The sequence below is a fragment of the Gopherus evgoodei genome, chromosome 2 (assembly GCF_007399415.2).
Source record: "Gopherus evgoodei ecotype Sinaloan lineage chromosome 2, rGopEvg1_v1.p, whole genome shotgun sequence".
NCBI classification, from domain to species: Eukaryota; Metazoa; Chordata; order Testudines; family Testudinidae; genus Gopherus; species Gopherus evgoodei.
The window spans coordinates 216,890-229,346 of NC_044323.1; the positions used below are offsets into that span (position 1 = coordinate 216,890).

At 50.2% G+C, this 12,457-nt stretch overlaps 1 protein-coding gene across 5 annotated transcripts in view; it reads right to left on the reverse strand.

Moving 5' to 3' along the window:
- Positions 1–1,188: 1,188 nt before the first annotated feature.
- Positions 1,189–12,457, reverse strand: part of LOC115645285 (GTPase IMAP family member 8-like) — a 38,900-nt gene continuing 27,631 nt past the window's right edge. For all 5 annotated transcript variants that reach the window (XM_030549695.1, XM_030549698.1, XM_030549696.1 and 2 more), the window contains one exon: positions 1,189–3,261. In XM_030549695.1, the coding sequence (XP_030405555.1) occupies positions 2,411–3,261 (851 nt within the window). In that variant the 3' untranslated portion in view covers positions 1,189–2,410. The remainder of the gene's footprint in view (positions 3,262–12,457) is intronic.

Sequence of the window (12,457 nt, forward strand, 5' to 3'; positions counted from 1 at the left end):
CAAAAATGTATGGAACAGTTTCCACACAAGGAGAGATTGAAGAGACTAGGATTGTTCAAGTAAAAAGACGATTAAGGGGACTATGATAGAGTCTATACAGTTATGAGTGGTATTGAGAAAGGGAATAGGGCTGTGTTACTGATCCCAATCACATAAACACAAGAACTAGAGGTGATCTGATGAAATTAATAGGCAGCAGGTTTAAAAGCAAACAAAAGGAAGTTCTTCACGCAGCGCACAGTCAACCTGTGGTATTCATTGCCAGGGGATGTTCTGAAGGCCAAAAATATACCAGGGTTCAAAAAAGAACTAGATAAGTTGATGGAGGATAACTCCATCATGGCTATTAGCCAAAATGATCAGAGACTCAATCCCCATGCTCTGGGTGTCCTAAAACTGACCACCAGAAGCTGGGAGTGGACAAAAAGGGAGGATCACTCAATGATTCCTGTTCTATTCATTCTCTCTTATGTACCTGCCACTGTTGGAAGACGGGATCCTGGGCCCGATGGACCATTGGTCTGACAAAGTGTGGCTGTTCTTATGGCTGGTGTTCAATTTCAGCTTATGATTTTTTACAAACACGTTTAAATATTTTAACGAGTTCTCGGATTTTTAATCAGTCTAAATTCTTTATGTAAGTGTCAATATAAACATGTTCAGAGATGGGGCCTGTAACTGAAATGTTATGGGTGAATTTCACCCCTATACAGAGGCAGTACACACACACACACACACACACACACACACACACACACACACACTCTTAAAATAGATCTTTAAGTAGATTTAAGTACCATAAGTGGGTTTAAAGTGGTGCCTTGGCCTGGTGCTGACTCCCTGCACTAGGGTGATTTTCATCTGTTTTACGTGTGGTTACAAATATGGGATTTTGTTTTGTTCTCTTAGGGTGAAAATATTTTATTGTAACTCACTGAAATACAAGTGCAAACTGTAAGAGTAGTTTTTAGAGACAAACCAGTTTAGAGTTAGAGAAAGCAGAATCCAGACCTAGTCTTGCATGTACAATTCTAATATTTGTTACCAGGAAACTATTACTTCTGTAATACTTTAGAAGAACAAGGAGAACGCTTGTTAGGGTCTCTCTCTTTAAAGGGTACGTATCTTCTGCCGGCTTTTACAAGCTTTGGCAACCAATGTATCAACAAAAACAAAGTCTCAACCAAATTAATTGTAATTTCATTTATTTTTCACTACACCTGTCTAATATTTCATAGATCAGAAGCTTAGATTACAGGCTCAATTTCATTATCATAAATCAAAAACATGAATATAAAATAATTCAACATCTCTAAAGATTGCTGCAGTATAAACCACTCAAAATTAAGCAGTCTAAGACACATTTTCACAATAAGATGTCTTTGGTACAGATTTCTCAGTTCATAATAGTAGTAAAGAACAAATCCTAATTAATGGTTTGACTTATTGATCTCTGTATAAACAAACACTCTGCACTAATATAGGGTGAGGACATATGAGCTGTAGAGATGCAGGACTTAGGAATTCGTAGAGCTATGGAACAGTGAAATTCTTTTAATGACTTTAAGAGATTGTGTGTTTCTCTCACATCCCATACATTAGACAGGAGAATTTGTCATGTGAGGTGTTAGCAGACAAAGCCAATCTGCCTTTGGGCTGCAGAACCATCATGTCCCAGAGCAGGGAGGTGACAGGACTGGCTTGAACTCCTGAAGTGATCACTCCTGGAATGGTACTTTCAGATCTTGGCATTTCATGACCAGAAAAGATGAATTACAAGGGTGCTGGAGAAGAGCAGTAAAATGGGTTGGGCATTTGGAAGAACTGAATTGTTTAGGATGGGCTGAAGGTTTATACATAGGGATAACTGGGTGACATTGAAGAAAAGAACAATTAGGGTAGCAGGACATTTTCTTAACAGATAATAGGGCTTTAATCAACAAAGATTATTTCCAATAGTGATTTGTTTAACACTGAATGGAACACATTGGAGTAGATACTGTCGAGAACAATCCTCCAAAGTCTCAGCCCCCCCAAGACCTGGAGAAAGTAGGACACAGGCTCTGAAGTCACATGGAGTACGTCTGCACAGCATTTTGGAGCAAGCATTACCGCCTGGGCTAGCAGGACTCACACTAGTGCTCTAAAACCAGCATTAGCAACAGCTCTGGGAAGCTTCAGCTCAAACTAAAGCTCGGGTTCTGGAGCCTAAGGGTTTGGTTGGGCTTTTATCAACCTGGGCTGAGAGACGTACTCTCGCACACTCCAAAATGTTGTGTAGATACACCATGAGACGCTTTGAAAATTTTACTTAAGAAGAGATAAAAAAAGTTCTTTTCCTGCCATCTCTAATTCCTGAGCCACTACAAAGCCTGGTAAAACCACAGGAGAACCAGAAAATAGACGTAGCTCAGTTACCATCATTTCTCAACCACGAATATTCTGGCATTGAGATACTTGGTACTGAGAAAGGCCAACTCCAGGAATTAGGCTTCTTTGTTTTTTTCTCAAAGGATTTCTGCGTTTTTATCAATTCTCTCAGCTCAGCCACCCCTTTTACACACTGACGTGTTCTTTTATCTCTCTCACAAAACATGGCTTTTACCTTTGGAAGACTCTTAGCCTTTTCATACACCTCATTAGTGTAGAATGATTGGTCTTTCTTCTCTTCCACCATACGAGCAATCCTAGTCATCAACTCTTCAGCCTGGGCAGCCCGTTCATCCCTTGTAGCTTTATTGTTGAAAGCGCAGTACCGGCCCTGACACTGTTGGATCAGCTCCTGAAGCTGTTTGTTATCCGAGTGGGAGATATACTGCTCCAGGGTTCCACTCCGTAAGTCTTCTTTGCGGGTGAATAAGATGATCGTGTAATTCAAGGCTTCGGGGCCAAAAATCTCTTGTACTCTCTGCAGGGCGTGCCTGTCTTCCTGAGTGAAACGGCCCAGCTGGGTCACCAGCACCAGAGCGTGGGGCCCTGGGGAGGAGAGCACGATGCAGCGACAGATCTCACGGATGGTTTGCTCATCAGAGTCCTTGGTGTCAAAAATAGCAGGCGTGTCGATAACCACAGCCTTCCTTCCATTCCAGATCCTGCTGCCTTTGCTACATGTCTGAGTAACGGGCACTGCCTCCAGTACGGACTTAAACTTCTCCTGCCCAAGGATGGTGTTTCCTGTCGCACTTTTGCCACCTCCGCTCTTACCGACGAGGATGATCCTCAGGTCTGATTCCCCAGTGAGTCGGCTGCCGCTCCCCAGCCCTGTTGGGAACAAGTGTGACAGATTCAAAATGTCACTACGCAGGTGCCAAAGAGGGGGCAGACAAAGATTTGTGGCTCCAAATAACTCCTTCTGAAAGTGAAGTGAGTTACGTCTCATCCCAGTGAACCTTTATATACTGGGAAAACAATCGCACAGCACAGCACTTAGCACCATCTGGTTAGGACAGACCTAGGACTGGAGAGTACTGCATTTGGGTCTGAGGCCTGTTAATGGAGCTGTGTTTGGTTCCAGACAGAAGCAGCGGATGAAGACTGGACTTTATTGGCACAGCTGTGGGTCCAAGACTGGAGAAGAGCAGGATGCAGCAAGTTGGGGCCGATTTGAAATGAGGCTGGAACAGGGTAAACCGGGGACAGGGCCGGTGCAACCATTTATGAGGACTAGGCAGTTGCCTAGGGTGCCAAGATTTGGGGATGCCAAAAAGCAGGGAGCCCCCAAATGTTTTTTAAATGGTTGAGCAGCTGCTGCTGGGACAGAGAGGGAGTCTGAGCTGCCGGCGGCAGTGGCAGCCGCCAGCCCAGGGTGGACACGGAGCAGAGGTGAGCTCTGGTGCACAGCTACCGCAGGGCTCCTCCGGCCAGGGAGTGGGGAGCTGCCATGGGGGCTGGGTGCGGGGAGCTGCTGCAGGGCTGGGGGTGTGTGTGTGTGTGTGTGCAAAACTTCCTTGCACCGGCCTTGACTGGGGATAAAGCGGTGGATGGGGAGGGAAGGCTGCAGCCCCAGGATTGCAAGGGGAGAGGTGCTGTGAAATCAGATTGAGGTTCATGGGCAGATCTTTGGGATACATGTGCATGTCACTTGACTCTGTGCCCAGTGTGGGGAGTGAAAGATCCCCAAGAGCAGGCAGAGCACTTTTGGAGAGATTGGCAGCATCCCCAAGAGGAGGTAACCCCAGTGCCCACCCTGCAGCACACCTAATCCAGCCAGGTCTCAGTAACAATGTCTATGGAAGGGGTCGGCAACCTTTGGCACCCAGTTGCCGACCCCTGAATCTATGGACTCAGCAGATTCTCCAAATTACCAGCAGGTGCAGTTTCCCGTATCTCAGTAAGATCAAGGAACTAGCAACATCCCTAAGACAAGACACAGCTGTCGACACCCAATGTGCTGGACAGAATGGGGACACATGGTCTGTCTGTGGGGCTGGAGGTCACTGAGCACAGCACAGGCTGTCTCCAGGCTCGATGCTGGTAGCTCTGTGTGCCAGTGGGGAGCGTGCTGAGCTGCTGCTTCTCACCGTCACTGAGCACCTGCTGCTTGGCTACCAGGGTCAGGGCAGGGCAGGGAGAAGGCAGAGGGGAGGGTGATGGATGGGAGGGAGGGGCCTGAGCAGAAAAGCAGAGGGGCTGGGCTGGTAACTGGTATGAGGGTGGGAGGACTCACAGGAATGGGCAGTAGAGGGAATAGGGAGTGCAGGAGGAACATAGGGTGGAGAGGAGCTGCCGGGTCCCAGTCCCACCACCAGGATAGTGAGTGAGCCCTGCTGCCATTGTTCACAGGAAGGGCTGGGGTGTGGCCTGAGCTCCTGCAGGTAGCAAGGGGGAAGCTGGAGGAGGAAATGGGGCCCTGTGAGCGGAGCTCCCCTCCCAAGGGTGTGGAGCACGTGCACCAGAGTTCAGCTGATACCCGAGAGCCAGGACGGGACAGACGAGAGAATGAGAGGTTGACAGGGAAAGGAGGTGGCAGTGAGCATGGGCCGGAATGAGTGAGGCGGGGGGGGGGGGGGGAAGAGGCGGTGGAACTGCAGGGGTCACTGGAAGGAGGCCAGGGACACAGTAAGAAGAGAGGGAAGGGGAAGGGGAGGCTGTCGGTCTGAGATTAGAGCTCGAGCACTCATTCTGTGTACAGAATAAAGCAGAGACCGCTGGCTGCTGCTCCCGCTCCCCTGGGTTCCTGCCTGGGGGTCCCTGCTGACACAGCTCTGTGGGTCAGGGGTGGGGGCACGTCCTGTGTGTGATCCGCTGCCACCCCATGTCAGCTTTATGGAAGTGGTGGCGAGACCCTGCACCCAGCGCCCTGGGCTGGGACAGTGATAGGGCTGGATTTCCAATTAGGCATAGTAGGCAAATGCCTGGGGCCACTTGCATTTTAGGGGTGCCTATAAGTTAAAAGTGGGTTAAAAAAGTTTCCATTTTTATGGAACACACCAGGATCAGTGTAGGGGGGATGGGTGCTGAAGATGCTGTGCCTAGAGGTGCATAAGGTGCAAATCTGTCCCTGAGTGGTGGCGGTAGGTGCTCTGCTCAGCAGGGTGTAGGTGCAGGATCCATCCTGGGCAGGACCCAGCTGCCTGAAGGCTGGCTGCAGTGATCCAGAGAGGGAGACCTCAGTCTGCATGAAGAGGAGCAATGGCAGACCCCACCAGCCCAGCACCCAGTCCTTGTGTGGCCCCACCCTCACCACCCTATGCCTGGGCACAGCAGCAGCAGGGCCATGGCACGGAGGAGAAGAGGGAGATAAGCATTAAACCAAGAGAGGGGAAACTGCATAACAAAAGAATTTACCCTCATAGAAGTACTGCAGTGCAATCTCTGAATTGTGAGTGCAACATACAAATATAGAATTATTTTGTTACATAAACTGCACTCAAAACTAAAACCATGTAAAACTTTAGAGCCTACAAGTCCACTCAGTCCTACTTCTTGTTCAGCCAACTGCTCAGACAAACAAGTTTGTTTACATTTATGGGAGATAATGCTGCCTGCTTCTTATTTACATCACCTGAAAATGAGAACAGGTGCTCGCATGGCACCTGTGTAGCCAGCCTTGCAAGATATTTACATGCCAGAATGCTACAAATTTGTATGCCTCTTCATGCTTCAGCCACCACTGCAGAGAACATGCTTCCATGTTTATTATGCTCGTTAAAAAAAAAAAGCATTAATTACAGTTGTGACTCAACACCTCAGGGAAGAATTGTATGTCTCCTGCTCTGTTTTTACCTGCATTCTGTCATATATTTCATGTTAAAGCTGTCTCAGATGATAACCCAGCACATGTTCTTAAAAAGAACTCTTTCACTGCAGATCTGACAACACACAAAGTGAAGTTTCTGTATAACTACAGCACTCGACTCAAGGTTTAAGAATCTGAAGTGCCTTCCAAAATCCAAGAGGGATGAGGTGTGGACCATGCTTTTGTAAGTCTTAAAAGAGCAGCACGCCGATGCAGAAACTGCAGAACCCATACCACCAAAAAAAAAAACAAAAACAAACAAAAACAAAAACAAAAACCCAACCTTCTGTTGGTGGCATCTGACTCAGATGATGAAAATGAATGTGTGCAAGCCCAAACTGCTTTGGATTGTTATTGAGCAGAACCCACCACCAGCATGGACACATGTCCTCTATAATGGTGGTTGAAGCATGAAGGGACATATTAATCTTTAGCACATCTGGCATGTAAATATAAGACGGTTACTCACCTTTGTAACTGTTGTTCAAGATGTGTTGCTCATATCCATTCCAGTTAGGTGTGCATGTGCTGCGTGCACGTTCGTCAGAAGATTTTTACCCTAGCAACACTCGGTGGGTCAGCTGGGTGCCCCCTGGAGTGGCGCCGCTATGGCACCGGCTATATACCCCTGCTGACCCAGCCACCCCTCAGTTCCTTCTTGCCGGCTACTCCAACAGAGGGGAAGGAGGGCGGGTTTGGAATGGATATGAGCAACACATCTCGAAGAACAACAGTTACAAAGGTGAGTAACCGTCTTTTCTTCTTCGAGCGCTTGCTCATATCCATTCTAGTTAGGCGATTCCCAAGCCTTACGTCGGCAGTGGGGTCGGAGTGAAATGTGGCAGAATGTAAAACTGCTGAGCCAGAGGCTGCAGCACCTCGACTGTTGAGCCAGAGCATAATGCAAAGCAAAAAGGTATGGACTGAGGACCATGGAGCTGCGCGATAGATCTCGTGGGTAGGTACACGAGCCAGCAAGGCGGCAGATAAAGCCTGAGCCCTGGTAGAATGCATGGTGATGTGGCTTGGGGAAACGTGAGCCAAATCATAACAAGTGCGGATGCACGTCATCACCCAAGATGAGATCCTCCGAGAGGAAACAGGTAGGCTTTTCCTTCAGTCTGCTACGGCGACCGAGAGTTGGGGCGTTTTACGAAATGGTTTTGTCCGCTCAATATAAATGCGAGCGCTCTACAGACGTCCAGGGAGTGCAATTGTTGTCCCCACTGTGTTGAGTGTGGGCAACATGAAAGGCTGAAGCCACCTTAGGGAGGAAAGCCGGGTGTGGTCATAACTGCACCTTGTCTTTGTGAACATACTGTACGGCGGAACCACCGTAAAAGCCCTGAGCTCGGAGACTCGTCTGGCCAATGTAATGGCTACGAGGAAATCTGTCTTCCAAGACAGGTACAGCAGCGAGCAGGTCGCTAACGGCTTGAATGGGGGAGACAAATCTGGTTAAAACCAGGTTGAGGTCCCAGGTTGGGGCTGGGCGGCGTACCTGAGGGTGTAAGCGCTCCAAGCCCTTGAGGAACCTCGAAACCATAGAGTGTGAGAACACGGAACGCCCACCTTAGCCTTGGTGGAAGGTAGAGATGGCTGCCAAGTGTACCCTCAGCGATGACACCGCTAGGCCCTGCTGTTGTAGGCCAGAGGGTAGTCCAAAATAGAGGGGATGGAGACCTCAGCAGGAGTAAGATCAAGTGTTTTGCACTTGTAGGAGAAACGATACCACTCGGCCAGGTACGCTGACCAGGTGGAAGGCTTCCTGCTACCCCAATTAAGTTACGCAGCAGCCACACCGTGAGGTGAAGAGACTGCAGGTCCGGGTGGTGAAGCCTGCTGTGGTCCTGAGTTATGAGGTCTGGGTGGGGTGGCAGGGTAATTGGGTTGGCTATTGACAGGTCGAGCAACATGGTGTATCAGTGCTGCCTGGACCACGCTGGAGTGATCATGATGATGTGCGCCCTGCCCCTGCAAAGTTTGAGCATGACCCAATGAGCCAGGGGGAATGGTGGGAAGGCATAAAGGAGTTGGCCCTTCCACGGCATGAGGAAAGCGTCCGAGATCGATCCCGGGGAGAGACCTTGGAAGGAACAGGACCTCGGACATTTCCTGTTCTCGCGCTAAGCGAACAGGTCTATGTGAGGAAAAGTCCTCACTTCTGGCAACAGAATGCATCACATCGGGCAGAGCGACCACTCATGAGACAGGAAAGACCTGCTGAGTCAAAGCGGCAAGGCGTTCCGAATGCCTGGGAGAAAGGACACTACCAGATTTAATCGAGTGGGCTATGCAAAAGTCCCAGAGATGGATGGCCTCCTGACAAAAGGAGGAGGACCATGTCCCTACCTGGTTGTTTATGTAGCACATGGCCGTTGTGTTGGCTGTAAACACAGACACCATGGCCTCGCAGCTGCTGCTGGAACCCCTGGCACGCCAGGCAGACTGCTCTCATTTTTGGACATTGATGTGGAACGCCAGCTCCTGAGAAGACCAAAGGCCTTAAACTTGAAGGTGACTGAGGTGAGCACCCGAGCCAAGAGATGATGCGTCCGTCATCAGGGACAGGGAGGGCTGGGGCGGATGGAACGGCATCCCTGCCCACACCAGGGAGGGAGTTAGCCACCATTCTAGGGAGCCTAGGGTGCTCGAGGGAATGGTGACTATCGTGATCATTGGGTCCCTGTCCGGCTGGTATGCCGATTTGAGCCAAACTTGGAGAGGACAGAGGCGGAGCTTGGCGTGTTGGGTTACAAACTTGCAGGCAGCCATGGGACCCAGGAATCAGACAAGTGCGAGCAGAGGTCTTTGGGAAAGTCTGCAGACCCTCGGATGATTGTTGCCATCACCTGAAACCACGACTGTGGTAAGCAGGCTCCGGCTAGGTTGGAGTCCAGGATAGCTCCTAGGAAGTCTAACCTCTGTGTGGGAACCAGAGTGGATGTTTCCATAGAGATCAGGCCTAGAGATGTGAATAGGTCCTTGACGATGCCCACATGCTGAGTGACTTGTGTCTCGGAGTCTCCTCAGATAAGCCAATCATCCAGATACAGAAAACGCATATCTGACATCAGCGGAGGTGGGTGGCAACTATGGCCATACACTTGGTTAATGCCCATGGGGCTGTAGAAAGGCCAAACAGCAGGACCGTAAACTGGAAGTACCGATGGTTGGCTTGAAAGCGGAGGTATCTCCTGTGCGGAGGGAAGGTGGCAATGTGAAAGTATGCGTCCTTCATATTGAGGGTGGCATACCAGTCTCCAAGATCCTAAGACAGGATAATGGTTCCCAGGGATACCATACGGAACTTCAACCTTATCATAAACTGGTTGAGTCCTCGTAGGTCTAGGATAGGTCTGAGACCTCTGTACGAGTTAGGGATTAGGGAATAACGGGAGTAAAGCCCCTTGCTCCTTTCGTCCATCAGTGTCTGCACCTCTTATAAGAGGAATTGCTCTGGAGAGGAGTCCCTGAAGAGGGACAGGGTTGGAACAAATTGGAGGTGGTACCCATACTCCACCATGTGTAGGAGCCAGCAAACTGGAGTTAACTGGGACTACGCCAAGGGGAAGTAGGAGTGGGATCCCACCTGTAACTGGTATGCTGCCCTCAGGCACACCTTCGAAATTTCATCTCTGGTCCCAGTGGTGATTGTGAGGGACCTCTATCTTGGCCCTCTAGGGGTCCTGACGGTCGTCTGCGACCACCTCGGCCGCGCCGTCTGCCAAAGTCCTGTCTGTGGCTAGGCACAGAGTACAGTGGATGGCTGGGGATGGAAAGGCCTGAGTTAGGTCATCTGCATATGCACACTGAGAGAGCACATTAGGACTGTTGTCCTTCAGGCTTTGCAGCCTGGGGTTGACTTCAGCGCAAAGAGGCCTTTATCAAATGGTAAGTTGTGAATGGTATACTGCTGCTCCGGCCGGAGGTTTGAAACCTGAAGCCATGAGATGCTCCTCATGGTAATGAGGCCTGAAGGGAAGCTCTGGCCACCTTTTTCCCCCTCCTCCAAGAGGGCAGTGAACTCTTGGCAGGAGTCTTGATGGAGAAGCTCCATAAACTTATCCACCGTCATCCAGGTGTTAGAGGGGCTAAGCAAGGCTTGTTGATTTGCCACGCAGAGCTGTAAGGCCCCTGCAGAGTACACCTTGTGGCTGAGTAGGGTCATTCGCCTAGCCTCCTTCGATTTCGGGGCTGGTGCCTGCTGGCCATGCCATTCCCTTTCCTTAACGGACTCAACGACTAGTGAGCAGGGAGGACGGACGGACATACAAGTAGTCGTACCCTCCATAGAGGGTCGGCATTCACCTGGAAGGTCCGAATAAATGGATAGGGCCCCTCTAGTGGGGCAACCGCTAACAGAATGTCCACTGCCGGGTCCCCTACCTCCGGGACCTCCTGCACCTGGAGGTCCACATTGAGTGCTACCCTCCTTAGGAGGTCCTGATGGGCTCTCAGGTTGTTGGTGGGCACATCAGAATTGCGTGGGAAGACACTGATGTGTGTCCAGATGGCCATGAAGGTGCTGAAAAATCATGGGCAGTCTGACTCTACCAGACCTTGCCCAACTTGGCACCAGGGACTGGGACTGGAAGGCGTACCAGTACCTGGAACGAGATCTGGACCTGCGACCTGAGCAGTGCTGGGAGGTAGACCGAGATCGAGGTTGGGAGCGGCTACATGAGTCACAGTGCCTGTAGCAGTGCCAGTGAACGGGACACTGACCGGTGTGGCAAGTGTGACCGGTACCGAGGAGAACAGCATCGGGACTGCAAGTGGCGTCGGGAGTGGGAGTGCCAAAGGGACCTGGAGCGTCTGCGGGACCGTGATCATGAACGGTGCAGCTCTTCTGTGCCGACAGAGGATGGTTGTATCAAGGGAGGCTTGACAAGAGAGATTGTATTACCTGCACCGGCGGTGCCAGGGGTTCAGGCAGCATCTACTCTGTCGTGGCAATGAGATCCCTCGCCGTTGAGAATGTCTCCGGCTTGGAGGGAACAGTAAGCTCAACCACAGTGCGTACCGGGGAGCTGTCAGGCACTGGATTCAACGGCGCCGATGTCGTCAGTGCCTCGGCAGGTGTTGGTGCCGGGTGATCCGCCTTAGACGAGCTCTCTGGCTGTGGTGCAGTTGGCAAGGAAGCAGCAGGAGCAGGGAGCTCAACCACGGCACGTGCCAGGGAGCTGTCAGGCACTGGCAGGAGGAATCGCGGGCTCTCTCGACCTCGGAGAGAGGGAGCGGTGCTGAATCGACTTCTGTGCTGGCGACGGCCAGTGTTGAGAGGCCTTGGCAGTGCAGGCGGGGTCCGGTGCTGGGGAAGACACTTCTGCCCACCGAGTGACCAGCGCTTGGTGCCAAAGGTGGAGGGTAAGTGAAAGTCCCGCTCCATTTTGTTCTCAGCTTAAAAGCCTTGCAAATGGGGCACTTAGCTGTGAAGTGTGATTCCCCGAGGCACCTCAAACAGGAGTCATGCGGATCTCCTGTCGGCATCGGCTTGTGGCAGGCCAAGCACAGTTTAAAAACCAGTGAGCTGGGCATGGGCTCTGGCACCGGTTGTGGGGAAGGGGCTACTCCCCAAACCCCACTAACTATTACTAAACTAACTATGCTAGTAAAGAAAAAATGTATAAGTATATAAATATAAGGATTATAACTATATACACGAGAACTACGAGTAGCTAGGGAAGTGGAGGTCAGCTAAGCCGTGTTCCAATGTTCCAACGACCGACACGGGTGGTAAGAAGAAACTGAAGGGTGGCTGCGTCGGCATGGGAATATATCTGGCGCCATAGCGGCGCCACTCCAGGGGGCGCCCAGCTGACCCACCAAGTGTTGCTAGGGTAAAAATCTTCTGACGAACGTGCACGCGGAGTGTGCACACTTAACTGGAATGGATATGAGCAAGCACTTGAAGAACTTGTGATGCCGGCTACAACAGTGCCATGCAAATACCTGTTCTCACTTTGAGGTGACTCGGGAAATAAGAAGCAGGCAGCATTATCTCCTGCAAATGTAAACAAACTTATTTGTCTGAGCCATTGGCTGAACAGAAAGAACTGAGTGGACTTGTGGACTCTAGAGTTTTACATTGTTTTAGTTTTGAGTACATAATTCCACATTTGTAAGGACAACTTTCAAGAAAAAGATTGCATTAAAGTGCTTGTATAAGTTGAGTTGAATTGAAATTATTTCTTGTTTCTTTTTTACAGTGCAAAC